The 18654-nt window shown below is 39.2% G+C and overlaps 1 protein-coding gene across 3 annotated transcripts in view; it reads right to left on the reverse strand.

Annotated features, from left to right (window-relative positions):
* CPNE4 (copine 4) overlaps nucleotides 1–18654 on the reverse strand; it is a 315514-nt gene that overhangs the window by 87066 nt on the left and 209794 nt on the right. For all 3 annotated transcript variants that reach the window (XM_055806291.1, XM_005242246.4, XM_055806292.1), the window contains exons 4-7: nucleotides 16818–16889; nucleotides 12897–12971; nucleotides 7053–7136; nucleotides 6486–6575 (exon numbers count right to left, since the gene is read on the reverse strand). In XM_055806291.1, coding sequence (XP_055662266.1) covers nucleotides 6486–6575; nucleotides 7053–7136; nucleotides 12897–12971; nucleotides 16818–16889 — 321 coding nt within the window. The remainder of the gene's footprint in view (nucleotides 1–6485; nucleotides 6576–7052; nucleotides 7137–12896; nucleotides 12972–16817; nucleotides 16890–18654) is intronic.

The following is an 18654-nucleotide window of genomic DNA, read 5'->3' on the forward strand; positions in this document are numbered from 1 at the left end:
TATGGAACAGTGTGAAATCCTTCAGCTCGTGCTTTTCTAATCACCGTTTGACACTGCTTGGACTACCCAGTTTGTGCCACATGCTTTTTTAAATCCTCCACAAATTATTGCTGTTGACCATAAACTGTATCTTTTCATGTTAGTGTTTCAAACACTATGACAGCTAAACTGTGAAAGAATAAAAGCACTAATGGATTTGTCTGAAAGTATTACTTATTGCTTATCTCTTAAGCTTTACTTGGCCTTCTTCACAGGTTCTGCTCAGTTACTTTCACCACTGGTTTTCAGAGATACTGAGGGCTTATTGAAGGATTACAGTTTACAATACACCTGTATAAGCAGAGCTGTAGCCAAGTATTAAAGGTCACTGAAAGCTTATTGATCTAAAGAACACTGCAGTAATAACTCAGAGAATATTAAAATAACCACTGCTATTTGCTCTGCCTTAATTCAGAATGGAGCAGCCAGTACACTTACAGAGCTTTAAGAAACATTTTTCCCCCTAATGATCCATCATTTTGCATGAAAGATTGAACACTTTGATGAAGAAAGCAGAAGGAAACAGAAGGTTACAACTACACAAGGAAAACCCAACCTTCTACCCCGCAAAGTGCCGCAACAGACCCTGGGGAAGAGATTATTAAATTAATAATAATAATTTTTAATTTTCTTTTTAAAAAATGATAAAATTAAAATGAAGCGATTGTCTATTTCCATCCAGCATAACATCAAAAACTTTCTCGTACACTGTGGAGCTTCTTCTATTAATATTGTAAGCAAGGATCACATTATATAACAGTATCAACGAGGCAGAAGAGGCACTGTATAGATTATTAATTTAAGCGAAGTGCAGACCGCTCAAGAAAACCTTGTAAACAACGGTCTACCACAGAAACATACAAAATTCATGGCCTGTGAAAATTCACATTGGAAAGTACAATGTATTGCTATTTAGAAAGGTCTCAGTATGGAAATGAATTGAAAATCACATGACCGTTAAACTCTTTGAGTGCATCTCACTAGCAGTAGAGCACCATAGACATACTGGGGCCTACTAGCATATGCAGACAGACCCCTCAGCGGAAACTCAAACATGTAATTCATGTGCTAAGACACAGCTGCTCCAGCAGGTCAGCTGGACAGAGCCAAGGAAGCCAAGTGGACACAAGAGAGAATGAAGAAGAATGGCAGAACAAGGTTTTAATGTCACTAAAAGTTCACAGGAAGAGTCAACCTTCTCACGATTACCCAAAAGTAAGCAACAGTAATGTCTCAGGGCTTCATGCTGCAAAGAGCCATTCATATACACAGAGGCTTTATGACCTGAGGCACGTAATAGCCCTGGTAGCCACAGCTGTGAGTCCTACTCATAACCATACATGCGTAAATGTCATCAGGAGCAGGATCATCACCTGTAACGTGGGTTAGGCAGGGATGAAACAATAAACTAACTGACAATGATACAGTTGTAACACAGAGATATTTGAAAGGTAGAAAAAACATCCAATGGACTTTCTTTGGCAAATTTCCCCTATGTGGGTGGAAGATGGAAAGGACTTTCTAAACAGATATGACACGTGCTTCCCTCTCTCCTTGCAGCTTAGTACTTCACCTGCAGCAATGTTTTTCTACCAGTTTTTTTTTGCCTCTTTTCCTACTTTTCCTTATGAAAATAATTTATTTCAGTAAGGTTCTCTGTACAACCTCAGCAGAAGATATTCTTACTCCATGCCACATGCACTGCTTGGCCTGTGCTTCTAGAGGCACCTTGTTAGGTGTTTATTTCCCAAATATTAAAATATCTAATACCAAAACAAAAAGAGATTATTTTTCTGTGTACATTACTAGGACTCCCACAGAAAAAGAGGAATGTTGCAACTATTAGTATGGATGGACAGTAGATGATCCCTACCATAAGATACTCAAAATGCAAGCCTGTATTTCAGATAAACCTTTGACAGCAACATACTTCACATGGTGAACCCAAACCTGAATGCCAAAGTTTCACAATTTACAGGACCTTCAGCACAGCAGACTAGGATAAAAACTGCTCTCAGAAGGATTATACCCCTCACTTGATTTGTCAGTAATTACCATGGTGAACTGAATCTCATTAAGTATTAGGAAAGCAATGCACAACTCTTGGATCAAAGAGGTATTTTGTTCACTTTAACGCATACACAAATTGTCTTTACCGTTAACATTAAAAGAAGTTATGACCGGCACTGAAGTGTGACCAGACTTCTCAGATGGTTTCAATGTCTGGGAAGGAAAGCTCAGTAGGTTCATAAATCTAATATATCTTTTTCATAATAAACCTAGAGCAGCAATAATTGCACTAAAGTTTTACAAGGCATCCTGAGAGAAATAGAAAAATTAACTGCTCTGCACCACAGCTAAATAAAGCAAAATTAAGATATTTTTTTTTTTTAAAGCCCATAAGGAAATCAAATGTATAGACTTTGTAAAGGATGCTAGTAAAAGACCTTTGAGGCAGACTGTAACCGATCGGTTTGTTTTTAGTGACCTTGCTTATCTTATCTTTCTAAACAGGCATTTAAAACAAGAAAGTTTCAAATGCCCCGTGTAAAGGCTGCTTTGGGTGCAAGACTTACAAAGAGCAAACTTCTGTAAGTTAAACTGAATTGGTTTAGTGTATTTTTGCCAAGTTAATCCTTATTTTTCATAACACAAATCAGACCACTGAGCTCCGTACACATGTGATTTCAGTGGCAGAGACGAAAGGCCAAGGCTTCAGATGCCAAACAGCCTACAGAGGCAAGCCAAAGGTAGTGACAATTGCAATATATCTGTTGTTGATAAAAAGTCTTCCTCCATTTGCAACATTTCCACAAGTTGACATTTCCCTCCAACCATTTCTGGTGCCTCTTAAAGCCTTAACTTTGATTATGCCTTCCAAAGTATGTAAAAAGGAAACAGCAGGTACAGGTACAAAACTACCCAGCGCTCCACAATTAATGTTCACAGTGATCAAGCAATCCTGGCGAGAAGCTGATGCTCTGCAAGGCAGCTGGAATACACTAAATCTCCCCACATTAAATATGGCACAGGGAATTCTTCCAACACTTAGCAGTAACATATTGCTGTATACTTTATGAAGTGAAACCAAGCAACTAAAGTCAAAAGTTCCAAGATATGGTAGCGTGAAGACTAGAATGCTTTGCCAATGTAAATCAAAGTATAAACATTGACACAGTCATAAACCTGTCACGGACACTTCACTTCTCTAATTCTTATAATTTTGACTTTTCTGTCCTTGCTGCCATCAAATTCCTAAGTTATAGTCTGTATAGAAAGCAAACAGAATAGTCATCTGACAAGTACTATATGCTATCTTTCAAACACAAGTGATTTTGGGGGTTGCTCTATCATAGCAGCCTTATCCTACACCCAGCAAAAAGTATAAAGGGCCTGAATTTTAAAGACTTTTCAGTTTTTTTCTTATTTCACTGCCATAATTAATTTTAAAATATTTCTAAACTCATGAATGATCTGGTGCAACTCATCCTATTTTTAGCTTTTCTGCAAATGCCTGAACTGCAGCCGCAGGCAACTACTCAGATATCTAAATCAGGGCCTGCAAACATTTGCATACATTAAAAAAAAAAGATATATTCTCTAAAAAAACAAAGGAAAAAAGAATATTCCACAGAATCAAGACTATTCCAAAAACTGTCAATAGGTTCATAAGATCCATCTTGCCCCGGTTCTCTTCTTCACCCATTCCTTCACTGAGTTTCCCCTCACCTTCTCTACAGGCAATCCGAAAGACTATTCTTGTTCCTCTTCCCTACTTCTTGAGCCTGTCTCTTGGCAGTATCATCTGCAAAAAATTCAACTACTGTCTCTCTGCTCATAGCTCAAAGACCCCCTTTATTCCCAGACCTATCTTCTTCTGCCCAAATTGAAATCTTAGCTATTCTCATACTTCTCACTTCAGTTTTGAAGAGATGATAGCATGTTTCTTCCTCCAGAACCACCTTTCTCTATCCTTACGCACTTGGCACCTTCTCTGACATTCTAAGCTTCACATTTTGTTTGCATCTCTTCCTAGGTTTTCTCATCTAAGTGATTTAAAGGCCAGATATACACAATGTGGTGAAAGCAGTGTTGTGCTAATTCTGCTTTTCATCTGAGTGGCAGAAATCTGATTCATCTCTTGTCTGAAACCTATATAGTCACCCTTTTCGATTTAAGCTGCCTCAAGAAGCAGATCCTATAAGGGCAGGCACAAATAATTGCTTGTTACTGTCAGATACAAGCTGGACTATGTGATCTGGGACCCTGTGCCAAGGAAGATGCAGGGTGCAACTTTCTGCATCTGGTTGTGTACAGTGCACCCTCAGAGGGGCTACAGATAACACAGATAATGTCACATTACATCTCTTCTTCAGCCTCTCAGCATCTCATGTTCTGAGCATACTATTTCTTTAGCATTGCCCTCTTCAGTCCTGCTCCCTTTCACCTTCACAGAATGCTGCAGCAGCTACAGCACTCCTACCTGCTTGAACCATGTCCCCTCTGTCTATATGTCCCACCAGTGGCTTGCCCTTCTCTGATACATCAAAGAATTGCTCACCCTCCCTTTCCAAGCCTTTCCAGGCTTACTCCTGGCAAAAGCTCAGCTCCCAGCCCTGTCTGAATTGTGAAGTAAACTCACTGCCCAAAGATGCACTGTCCGTGCTTATTCCAGCACTTCCCCTTTGTCATGAAGTAGCAGCCCAGTCATCAGAGGTGCCAATGGAGGCTCCAGCCATGGCAGTGCTCCTTGTCCTTGATCATCCTTTGAGTCACTCATGTTACTACCTCTGGAAGGTAGCTGCTCTTAGCTCTTTTTCTTTTCCTCTCCTGGAGATCTACATTGCTTATACAACACAAAGTAATTCACTTATCTTCAGGCAACTTCACAGATATTTAATCTACCCAGGAAGCTTATAAAATTGCAGCCTTACAAGATAACAAAGTCATTATCCTGACACTTGACATTGTTACCGTCCTATGCATAGTACAGCAAAAACCTTTTCTACATTTCTTAATTTGTATTAGAAATCCTCTTTAGCCAATACTGTTAATTTTGCTTGCAGTTTATAATGGAGGCTGCTCTTTCCCTACACCTCATTCTCTATTTCATCTGCTACACCTCTGTTTCAATCCCATTGGACATGCCAAACTCAATTGGTTTGACCATTTACTGACTAAGGGGTAAATGGAAAGATCTTTCACAACTGCTTCCCTGTACCATCTGAGGTGCTGAGCTTCCTTCCAACTTCTCAGATGCACCTGTCACAAACATGTTGGTCTGGCCTCTTAAGTATCCTGTGCTCCATCTACTTCATCCTTCACTTTTCCTTGCTACATCTCTCATTGTTTTCCCAAACTTCCTCATTCTTTTGGACTCATCTTGTTTGTCCAACAGTGCCACAAAGGACACAAACAACATATAAAAATAACCATTCATACCTGTGCCTTTCTTGTGCATGCCAATACTGTACAAACTCTGTGTCCGTACCACTGTTGTTCCATAAAAACAGTGCTGATTTTGTGAAGTTATAAATCACAATTATCATGACCAGTAAAAATCCAAGAATTCATAAGACCACTTTTTACCTTTTCCACCCATTTGTGGCATACATTGTAACATATACACACCAGGCATTTTAGTTTTCTTATCTGCACAGCACATTCTGCTGAGTGAAAAATTACCATACAGGTTCTGCAGGGTTGGGCAGCTATAATGACAAAAGAGGAAATTTTTTTATTATTTAATTTGGAAAGGTAAGAAAAAAACCCCACCAACATACTTTTGGGTCCAATGTCCTTTCATCAGGTCCAAGGGGCTGAATAGCCAATGAGGACAGTGCTCTTCATTTAACAGGTTTTAATTTAGTATTATTCTTAAACCTGATTAGAGTTTAAGAATAACTGGATTCAGCCTTGATTTAACACAAATTATCCAGAAGATGAATTTTTCTACAAAAAGCTCCAAGTTCCCAACAATCATTCTTTCTGCTGACTAGTAACACTGTCATTACTATGGTGCAGGTCTTTTTGTGGCCACCCTATTTATCAAATATAACAGATCTCATAGTTCAGCGCTTCTTTTACAGAGGGTCTCCAGACATAAGTGAGGAAATAGTAGTTAAAACAGTGGTAGAGCTGCCACTTCCCTTGAATATACTTCCACCAGTTAAATGATAGTGGGTTCAAATTATCCAACTGATTAGCAAAACCAGCCCCATCATTTTCTGAGGTTTCTGTAAGAAGTATAGAGCATAATCTACTGATTACAGTGGATTATGACTTCTCTGCATCCTTAATTTGATTGTGGTAATCATAAAGCAGCTGTGTGATCATCTTTTCCGTCAAAAAGGGCAGTTCAGGGTAGCAATCTTCAATTGAAAAAGAGAGACAAAGTTTTGTTTTCTATGAGTAGAACTATTCAAACAGTAGGAATGACTTCTGACCTTTAGCCTGCGGTCCTGGTCTCCACTGCACAGAGAATTTACAGACACTTTAAAGGTCTTCCAGGCTGGATTTAAGTTATTCATCACAACCTGTGAGTGAAAAGAAAGGAACGGAACCCTTAACATTTGCTCATCTCCAAACAGAATGCTAACAAGAGCCACAATTTTCAATATGGTACATTCACCAGAAAGAGAAGAACACAGAGCTTAGCTGGAGGTTTGCAGAAAAACATGCATGGGATATGTGCCCTTGAGCAACCTGCAGTTTGCAATATGCCTCCTCTGGAAAGCCCCAAAAAGGAGCACAGGTGGGAAATGGTCCCATACACAGATGATGCCACAGAGAGGTTGCAGAATACATCCCTGAACTGGGAGCCATGGAAGGCAGACAGGTCCAGGCAACGGAGATGGGCAGCATCAGTTTATAGCTATATGTAATTACACAAGAGATAGAAGAGTTTTTAAATGTGGGTGCTTGCAACACCTTTTATGACATGGGAAGCATAAACTATTTCTCCTGAAAGCCCACCTGTGTCCTTGGAAAGTAAATCCAACCCTATTCCTTACCTCAGTCCTGTGAACAAGTTGTTGGGTTGCATCATCATTCATGCGGAAAATCTCCAGAAAAGGATCAGATTTGCTGAAAAAATCCTAAAATAAAATATAGGACAGGTTACTCTTGAGAATTCTTTTTCGTTGAGCTTTTCAGGCACAGTGCACTGGTGCTTCCCTGACTGCTAATGAAAAAGGAGAGTCAGCATGGTTTAGTGCCCTTTGGTGTCTCTCAGCAACATTTCATTCTTGTCCTTGTTCCACAAGGATTTCTGTGGCATTGCTGTTCTCAGTTTGGCTGTTCAGTCATGGCAGTCAAAATATCATTTTAGAGCTTTTTACCTGCTTGAACCCAGCCCGGATTACTGAGCTTTAGCTCCTTCATCCACCTAACTTGTTTCTGTCCCCATAACCCATTTGGTCTTTTGACATCAGTTTTATCATGCAAGGCCCTTTGAAGCATATTCTACAGTGGGGTTGAACTTCACACTATTCACCCACCCTCTCAAAACAGAAGTTAATTGACCAAGACATAGTGCTGCTACCACCTAACACAAGTACTGGCAAGACAGATTAAAGAAGGTTAAAGAAGCAAGTCCTCTTTGGGATGTGATAATACGGTCCATGCTAAGACGACAAACAGAGCAGGGGAGTGCCAAAAATTACTTGATATCTCTAAGTACAAGCAAATCCATGACAGACATTAAGGTTCACATACTCACTGCACTGCAAACACCCTCCTCTAGTCTTACATCTAGCTAATAACCCTGAGTGTTCTTACAGAAACCTAGATTAAGTTACTTTCTGTAGCATTGTCGCAGTCTGGCCACAGCTTCTTTTGTTTCAATGACATTCCTTCTGGACATGCTGGCTGGGAGGCAGAAGAGTAGCTGGGTGTTAGCCCTCCACGGCTGGAGGGGGAAAGCTGGCTAACTCAAATTTCTAACTGTGCAAAGCTGCAAGAGCAGGATTCAAATGGACTCAGACCATTTTCTGTAGTTTCAACTCCCATCTTTATTTTCTTCTACAAAAGAGCCACATGATTAACTCTATGCATATCAGTATCATTCTTCTCTATAGGCCATATCCAAAACCACAGACCTCCACATCAGTTTGGAAAGTTTGCTCTCCCAGCGTTTCCATAAGAGCATTAATGTAAAAATGACTGTAATATGCATAGTTCTACAATTTTCTCCATACCAAATGCACACCATACTTATTTTTGACTAGCTGGATAGCCATTAGGATAGGAACAGCTTCAGGTAGATGCTATTCCAAGTATGTCTTTAAAATTTGACCAGTTTTACATTTTTGTAAAATGTAAATTTTCTTTACAATTTGACACATTTTTATAATTCCACAGCTGTGAAACATGCAAAGATATCAGGGCTTTGAAAAGGGACACCTTAATTTGAAAGTCTGGAGAAGGAAGTGAGTTGCTAGGGACCATGAAGCCTTGGGCAAGGCTCAAGCAACCTAAAGGTTTTCCCATGCCCTAAATTTGACACCTATCAAGACTGTGTTCAGTGCCATTCTGTGAACCATCTATTTCTTTTCCTCCTAGAGAAAAGGCAACAGTATGTTTAGGAACTGAAGCAAAGCACATGCATATGTATTTGTTAGATCCTACCATGTGGAGCTCTAACCAACAAAGCCAAATGTTTGCTTATTTGTTCCAATTATATGGACGCAAGACATTTAATGTAAGAGTGTGTAGAACCAGCACAAAACCCAACAAAGTCTGTAACTCCAGAGTTTGCCTCAAGGTCGTGATGTAGTTTTAGTATCTGGACTCCATTCAGCACTTGAAACTGATAGTAAACAGGGGGCTTTGGTGATCAAATTCTGCCAGATTACTACTGCATAGCAAAGAGAACAAGCAGAGAGTGGGGGTGCTGGTTTCAGCACAGTGACACCAAAATCCAGAGTGCATAGGGTTAAAAAAGTTTGAGCTGCCTCTTCTCACACATAGGCATACTGATTGAAGCTGAGTAAAAGCTTAATGTTAACAGATTCTTTATCAAATGCAAGTTTGACAAGAAAAGTTATCTGAAATAAAACATCTCAAGATGATACATCCAAAGAATGTACCTTGGAGTGCAGAAAAATTCAGAAAGGAAACCAGGATTTTGTGTAAGAATCAAAATATATCATAATTCCCGGTTGAGTATCATGAAAGTTGAAACAGCAAATCAGCAAAAGGGAAGTAATTTTAATATCTGGTTTTAACTACCAAGGCGATACCACCTAAAGGGAAAGATTTTAATGCTGGATGACAGCTTGTATCACCTCCCCTTCAATGCAAAAACAAAGCCTAATTCCTTTCTGAATGAAGGTACAAACAAAAAAAATCCTTCAATATTCAAGATGCCTCATAACAACTCAAAAATGGTAAGCTGAAGAAACATTTTGTTTCATAGCTATTAACATTTTCAAAGCTTTTTGGTTGTTACGCTGAATCTAACAGCTTTGCATTATCTCACAAGAATATCCTCTGAAAGAAGAATAGCTGCAATAAAGGTTTAATGTTCTGATATTTTAATAATGGTTAAATAATTAATGTAATGCATGTGCTAGTGGCATAATGCGTGTTGTTCTTTCAGTATGTGCAGCAGTTACACAGCAATAACACAAGTACCTGGCTTAAACTTTAAAAATTTAGCTACCTCTGTTTCTGAGTAACTACTTTGACACGTCTTTTAGTATATTAATCTTCAGAGCATGACACTTCTTAAAATTCAGGTTTTGGGGTGAAAGAGGTCTCTCAGGAAAGGGCTGAAGTAGCCAAAAGACACTAATAATTTTGAAAATTCTTCAGCAGCAACACAGGGCATTCAAGGATTATTTGTAGTAGCAGTAGTAGTAGTAGTAGTAGTAGTTTAGTACCAGGGCAGTATGTAAAAAAGTAATATTGGAGCTTGTATTTTGCAGACATTTGCTGGAGAATCTTTCCCAAGCAATAACTGCCTCTCAGAACAGGAAAAGAGTTTGCCTGCCTCAGTGCTCATAATATATTATAACTATCATAAAAATTTAGCTGCTTGTTATGGTAATTATGACACAGCTATTAATGCAATAGAAACTTTCCAAAAGACATTGTTCTCCTGTGAAGTGTTCTCAGTGGGTCTCTTGAAACAAAGATGTGCCACCTGAGCTGACAGGGCTTCAATAAAACATAAAAATGCAGTTATACCTTCCAAGCAAGCACTGCGATAAAAAAAAACAACCTTTATCTCTGCAAAGTCAGTTAAGTAAAGGAAAATTTCATATCTGTGACTTTCCTATAATTTTTCACTGAATTTTTCAGCCATGACTCCAGGGAAAATTGAGTAGGCCTTACTTGTTTTGTGTCTTCTCTAAAACTCTTGCAGTTTTATGTGGAGGGAGTAAAAGCAAACACAACAAGCATATTTTCTTTAATCTGCCAAAACTGTGTTGTTTACATCTTTTTCCTTAGTGGAGGAAACTCACATGTTTAAGGACACCGGTCTGGATCCTCTCTCAAAGAATTTTCTTTTAAAGGATGGAGGAAGAAAATTCCTGTCCATCCAAGTTACCACTGATGGTAATAGATGGAAAGAAATTCTTCTTCTTTTTATCCTTAAAGCACATCCAGAACCTCCTTCCACCTCTTCCTTTACCTGCAAGTTGTAAGACATCATAATTCAACTTGTCTTTTGCCACCTCCACAGCTACCAGTTCAGGAATCCCTGGGGTTACAAAGGTGACCCTCTGTAGCAGAGCATGAACAACTGCTTCCACAGGCTTCCTCTGTCTTTCAGGAGACTCCAAGGCCAGTTCCAGCTCTCAGTCTGCTTCTCTGATGTTACTTCTCTACTCAGGTGTTCACTTCTCTGAGTAGGGAGAGGCATGCAAAACCATGCTTAGGATTTTACAAGATGGGCTCTTCTCAATTCTCTGATTTTTTTTTTATCTTCATGTGACATAGGAACACATGCTTTTTCACCAAGGGCTGAACTATACAATTTAAGTAATTGCAAAATGACTAATAGGGCCTTGCATCTACTGACATCAAAGTATATTATAAGCCATACCAAAAGCCATAGCCTTTTCTTATAAATGAGGTAAGGAAAGGTTCAGCCAAGTTTAGAGCTACACCTCTAGCTGGAGGAAACGGAAAGACTGCTTTCAACTGTAATAGGCTTCCAGTGATTTTAATCAGCTGAAGACAGGAGTTTTGATTCAGATAACCCATGATGAGTCATTGCTTGAGCCGCACACTGCATCATCCAGGAATTTTTTATTAGATGAAGCCCACATTGACTGGAAATGTTAAAATGTCAGAAATTATAATATTCTTGCAATATTTCAGAAAGATCCTCCTTAACTTATCCCCATATAGTGTTTCAATCACTCTCTAAAGCTGTTGCCTAGACAGCACTGACCTGGCTCATAAGTGCACTCTGGCAGCATCCTTTTAATTTATACCAAGAGTCATAAGCAATCATAATATTTACACCAGATCACATTTTACATTCGTGGAAAAGGAATGACGAAGTAGAGTCTTATTACGTTGTATACATCCTTTCCTTTTATCTACATGTGACAGCATGTGCAACAGGAAGAAACGTGTATAACTTTGGAAATCACATCTAAAGATGGCTGTCTAAAGAGAGGTTGTTAAATCTACATTTTGACACGTAAATACATGATTTGGAAACATTAAGACTTCAGCAACTCTGGAGGAAGAGGTAATTAATCTTTCAGATGAGAAGCAAATTCAGGTCCTGATCATTTATGATTGTTAATGATCCTGAGCACAGTAATGTTATTTACCTGTATGTTCTACATAAATTCCAGTACTATTAATCTTTCTGTGTACTTTCTGCTTGCCTGAGATTTTCCGGTAGTTTCAACCGAAAATATTATTCATCAGTTATGGCCTGATTTTGAAAATCTGATGTATGTATCCAAAAATACTCTCACTAATGTGATTTTAAACTACTTACATGTCAAATGTTTACAAGCATTTGCTTGGAGCACCAGAATTATAAACTTTTCTGTAGTGTTAACATATGTTTCCAATTAGAAGCAGCTTCACGTATAAGAGACTATATACTAATAGTAGATACTGTGATCCAGTACAATTGTTATCATCTGATCTTCAATTATATGTAAAGCCCGATTATCTAAACAGGATCGTAGTCTTATGACATCTATTAACTACAAAGATATTCCCCTGATTACCTCAAATAATTATGTCTGCTATTACATTGAGATAACAGGCAGTGTGCCTTACAAGCAGTCATCTCCATTTCTGGGGCTGTGTGTTGCTTGAGATGCTTATTTTATATATACATATATATATATATATATATATATTGCTAAACAACAGTAGATATTTTCAGAAAGAGGTAGTCCTTATAATGAAGAGTAGTGTTTAAGTCAGTGGAGAACTTTCTTATTAAGGAGGGAAAAAGCTTTTAACAAATATTCAAGAATCTTTCTTACATTAAAGCTTCTTTTTGTTGAACAAAATGCGTATCATAACTGAGCTGTTATGAAGTTTTCTAGCTCTATTTTAAGACACTTTCAACTGTAACATCTTTGACTAGTTATAGAAAGTTTCACTTCTCTATGCACTTCTGATCTGTCTCATTTTAAATAATTAAATTGTCTTGGTTATAGAGTAATTAGCTTGTCTTGGTTTTAATTAGATTCCATTGGGTTTTTTTTAATTACTTTGCAACTTGAGGAAAGCCTCATTGTGAACATTCATCTGAAATCTCTGATGTGTTTAATAATATAAGCAAAAAATATCTGTTAGGGAAAACCTCATCAAATTAAACTTGCTGGCATTCTTGTATCTTTCAGTAAGGTTAATATCAAGCAGCTTACCTTGTCATCCAATTTCCGTGCACTGAATGAAAGTTCAACGTAGTCGTCATTGCCAGACAATTCCTCAGCAATCACCTAAATGGAAAGCTACATTTGAGTTTTGCATGGTGTAATGGAAGGGGAGTAAGAAGCCATTTTCCAGTGTGAAGACTCTAGACCCCATTAGGAAAAACTGAAATGTGGTACAAGTTAGTACATTTCTCTTTGCAGTCTGGAAGGGCTAAAAGCATTCAGTGAATCCTTTGCTCAGCAGATCAGTGCCACCCTGTTAAGCCTACAAACCTGAATCACTTTGTAACACACAACTATGCCTTGTCAATCACTTGTCAATGGACAGACATCAACATCCATCAGGGATCCCCTTCCTCTGACCAAGTACTTTTCCTCAGGTAGGACAAGGGAGAATTTCACAGTATCACACTGTCCAAGGAAACGAAAAAGCTATACAAGAGTTGTATTACTTCAGTGTAAAGTTTAATTATTTTTATGCTGCTTCAGCATCATTCGGCAAGCTAAATGGAAAAAGGAGTGAAGTCACCCATCTTAGTTGCCACGAAAGGCACACTTAAAGTAGAGGAGTTCTGGTATAGTTTTTCTGCAATAGCTACATCAGCAAAACCATTTACTCTAGACTGAGTCAGAAAAAAGTAACACAAAAATAATCTAGTGTGATTCTTTCAAATGGTGTAGGCTAGGCTAATAATGATGCCAGTTGCTGTGCTGTGCAATACTGTTAAAAAACCCAACAAAACCAACATAAACAGTCTTCCTGACTAGCCATTAGAATGGTTCAGTAGAGAGAGGGTATTAACGAAACCTGGGCTATTTCACTGGAAAATGTTTGAAACAAACCACGCTACATTCTATTTGACAGTTATAAAATCTTTCCCTATTGCAAATATTCTCCCCACAGATTAAATCGCCCCAAAGAACCGACTTATTGAGCGTTTCACGCCCATGGCCACACACTTGTCAGCCATGTCAGTCCCCAGCCAGGCTCAAACTGTCTCCGCTACATGGACTCCAGACTCCTTGGGAGCCACTTGGGACACCCCCCACTATTCTTCAAACCAGCTGAAGGCTGCTGAGGTTAGAGCTGCAGTCAGAGCATGCAGTGTGGGATGCATTCACTGCCCACATATGCAGCTCCCAGTAATTAGCCAGGCTGTCCACAGCCTCAATAAACTTCAGCATCACAGACTTTTTCTTTCTTTGCTGGAAACTTAGACTCTGTATCGGGCATAACTGGCAGGGGTTTGGTAGCAGGGGCTGCAGGGGTGACCTGTGTGGGGAGGCTGAGAACAGCCCCGTGTTTGTCACAGCCAGCTCCAGCTGGCTTGGCAGTGGGCAGAGGCTACAAACTGCACCCCAAAACATCAGCCCGTCAGAGGTGCATACAGCACCTCTGTGTGAACATATTTAAGAAAGGGCAGCAGCTGGTAGAGGCAGGAGGCACAAAAGGAGGAGCACTAGGAGGCCTGTGAGGCAACTGTAAAGATGATCCAGGAGGAAGCATGGCGAAGGGGATGTTGTTGGGGACACGGTTGGAGATGCACTCTTGGAAGGAGGTGTGCCATACCAGAGGAGATACCTCTGAGGGCCTGTACCCACAGGAAAACCTACACTGGAGCAAGGATGCCTCCAAAGAGACTGTTGCTCATGTGTAAGCCCATAGCAGGGCTGAAAAAATTGGTAACAAAGAGCAGAAAAAAAAAAAAAAAAATCACTATGCTCTGATCCTGACCTGTGCTACCCATCACCTCACCAAAGGGACTGAGCATAACATATAGTGAAGGCAAAGGGAGTGGAGACTATGAAGGGGCCAGGAGATGAGTCCATGGGAGGGTGAGGAAAGATATTTTCCCTAAGAGTTTGCTTTTCATATTTGTTTCTTAATATCAATCAGTAATTAAAAGTTTATGTTAATTGGCAATAAATTAAATTAAGTAAAATTCTCCAAGTTGAGCCTGTTCTGGCTATGACACATCACAGCCAGTGAACTGTGGTGCTTCCTCATGCAAAATATTCACATACAGCCATGTAGGAGCACAGTTGCTTAACTGTGCATTAAAGTACCATCACACAGGCACATATGTGGTGTTTCACACGTTCCAGGCAAATGTGAGCTTGCTGGAAATTTGGCCTATAAAGTCTGACACATTTACATGTAGTCTGATGTTTTAAAAGATCATAAGCTGTATATGACCAACAGTGGTCCAGGATTTGCACACCAAGTCTCACAAATATTTTTAACTGAAAATAATGAACCCTTTCTTACAAAGGTTGACAGACTTCTTAGTGGAGAAGGTGAGCAATGCCCTGTTTTCATCCCACAGCCATATAATAAAACTGTAGTGGTGAGACGTTATACAAAGGGCTAATAAAATTCCAAGAAAACATTCCAAGATAGGAACTTTCAAAATCCTACAAAAAACCCGTAATTCAGTACAATGAATGAGTTAGGTAACTAGTATTTGTAACTTCCATACTTGACAGACAACTCGTATGCCCCCAGGTCCAGAAATACTGACAAATAATCCACTTTGACTTATTCTGTCAAGATAGCAAACTTTTCACACAGTAATTTTTGTCTGAGTTCAGTTTCTCCCATCCAAGTAAAGTCAGCTTGCTCTTCAGTACTACTGGCCGAGAGCCAAAGCAAGGAACCAAGGTCTGCATTTCACAATTATCATCCAGTGTTAGGCCAGCAGGAACTATTAACGCATTTTCTCTCATCTTCTGTATATCACAGAGCATTATTTTTTGCCAGAACACTGTACAAACGAGCCTAATGATTTTAGTTGAACTAGAGTATTTGTGTTTTCACAAGACTAAACTCTGTGTCCCTCGCAAAACAGGAATTGCATCTAGACCACAGTGGGGTGGACGAGATGAAGTATGCCCAGTTAATCCCAGCAGGCAAACCACACCAAATTATTCAAGAAGAAAAGGTCTCTCCTGGTTCAGTTCAGCCAGATGAACAGGGAATTCCTTTCCAACCCCAGACCAAAAATGAGTTTATTTTATGCATTTAAGCAAATCACTTCCCAGCTAAGCAAGGAAGACATCTAAGAAAGAAAATTCCCTGGGCTCTCAGAAAGCATTATTTCTCACAGTCTGCTGTCTCTTCTGGGTCTGAAGAGAGGAAAAAAAATCCAAACAATCAAGCCAAAAGAAACCCATCTGGCTAATTGCACATCAAGGAAAAAAACTCCTTCTCAACCCCACGAGGCAACAGAGCAGAGATCCCCAAAGCAGAATATTTTACTGTAGCCTTTGTCTTAAAGCAGAGCTGCAAATGTCACAAGCTTGCTGATGCTAGCTTCAGTGCAGACAAGCTTGATCTCCCAAACAAGCCAGCAATAAGAAAGATGAAAGAGAGTCAACACATCGATTTGCAGATTTCAAGATACACATGGGGCTGTAACTATCCAGTGTGTAATTGTGTTACAACACAGCTAAAATACCTATTCTTAGCAAACTTCTGGATTTGCATATGGTATTGCTGGGTGTCTGTGTCTGAGTTGGTTTTTCTTCTTTTTTTTTTCTAGAAACTGGAAAAAGCCCAAAGTCCAAGAAACATCAGACTCCTTCATGTGTCAAAGCAAGCCAAAATGAATTTCTGAAGGTTCCAGAACTTCAACTAAAAGTATTCAAGCAGCACAACTTTCTTGCTGTCATCAGAGTACTTTAAATGTAGTAGTAAATATTGTGCTTTTGTACAAATCATACATTATTTGTTGCCATTTCCTTACAACAAGCATTTGCCTGAAACAGTACAAGTAATCTGTTAAATAATTTTAATACATTTCTCAATCAAGGGTTGTTCTGGTGACTTAGCAGGATGCTTTTAGGGAGAATTAGTCACATCAGATATTTCAAAATAACAGGAAAATAAGACTGTATTTAAGACTGACTTACTGTTATAGATGACTTTCCTGCTGTGTTCCCATGTTTAAGTAAGGACTTGGAGAGTTTCCTCTGAGAAACAATCTGCAGAAAAATAAAAACAAAGGGGGGGGGGGAATCGAATCTGTAGTAAACACATGGCTTATTTTGATTTTATGTTGATTTTTTTTTTAATCAAGGTAGTGTCTTAATCCATGATCAAAGTTAGCACAGTAAGACCATGACTGAGAAGAAAGGTTCCCAAGGAAGCCCACAGACAGGATGCAATGGAAGGACAAAGCAAGCGGAAGGGGTGGGGCAGAATGGGAAGAACACAGTTCGTTGAGTTTAACAGAATAGTGGAAACCACATCTCTGATTTTCCTCAATTATTGCAACAATGGTGACAGCAGGACAGCAGTAAGCTTTAAATGGACTTAAAAGGCAGTCAGAGGACAGCTGTACACAGCAAATCTATCATAGATGCCTCCAAAAGCTGTTTAATTTTACAGGAAACTGAAAGCCATTTCAAAGAGAAGACACTTATTTTATTTCAAAATATCAGCAAGTCTAAGCTCAGGACAGAAGCAAGCAATCTGCCCCATAGTTTTAGTTCCAAAATTGCCTCCTTTGCTTACCAGGTACCAGACCTCCTCTAGAACTCAGCATTGCAAATGAACTTTTCTGTACTTCAAATAAATGTTACCAGAGTGACACTAACAAAAGGTGTCATTTCCCATATATAATAATCATTAAATTTCCTGAATCATCCTGAAACATTTATAATCAGACCAGTAAAAATACTAGAAGAGGAAAAAACCTTACAATAATGCATAATTGTAAGCTATAGTGATGTCCCAGTATATTAGGTCCCTCTTCTCCGTAAAGTTAATGCAGTATTTATTTATTTGTTTTTTTAATTGGAAAACTTCCAAATGTAGACAGAGGTACAGCTAACTCCAAATACAGCTTAGGAATCACAATTAGTATAATTTTTAATGTGACAATACTGCAGCAGGATTGTGCTGTGCAGATACTGAGCAAAACATTGCTTCTGCCCTACAAAAATCCCTAACCTCTGGAATGTGGCTTTTATACCAGAAACAGTCCTTTCCCACATCCAACAGTACTTGGACAACCTCATCCTCATGGCTAATCCATAACACTTCAAATAAAATCATCCACAAATAGACATCTTTGGCAAAGCATGCATAAGTATTACTTGTAAAGGAGAGGCAATCATCAAGGCAGAAGAATGGCTCCAGGCCCCTCATTAGAGTCCTGGGCATCATACACATTTCGGCAATAAACCACATCAGTGGGTAATGGCCAGAGCCAGAGGAGTGTGAGTAATGCAAAGCCATGGCCAGGCAAAAAAGGCACTGTGAGACTGGAGTCAATAGGATGTAAATTTTTGCCCAACATCTCCATAGCGAAACATGTTTGTCCTGCCCATCAGTTTGCTGAATTGAACAGAAAAGCAAAATCAGCAGCTCAGATTATTCTTAGCTACTGTCATGACAGAAGCAGCAGGAAAGAAAAAAAATTAAATGGGCTTTATATGTGAGATAGAAGAGCCATGACAGGGCTGGAACACAGGCCTGCCACAGGGGTGGACCAGACATCCAGAATTATTTTACCCAGCTTCCCGGTCCTAATGCAGGACCAAGTACACCTGGGTCAGCTATAGTTGACAGGTGTGTGTCTAATCAGTTCTTAAAAATATCCAGAGGTAGAGGGAAACACACTCCTCTGGCAATTTATTACGGTATTCATTATCCTTACTGTAAATATGTTTTTCTAACACCTAACCCAATTATCTGCAGATTAAGCCCATTATTTCTGTCTAATGCACCATGAATAAGTGAAAC

This window comes from Falco peregrinus, chromosome 5 (assembly GCF_023634155.1).
Source record: "Falco peregrinus isolate bFalPer1 chromosome 5, bFalPer1.pri, whole genome shotgun sequence".
NCBI lineage: Eukaryota > Metazoa > Chordata > Aves > Falconiformes > Falconidae > Falco > Falco peregrinus.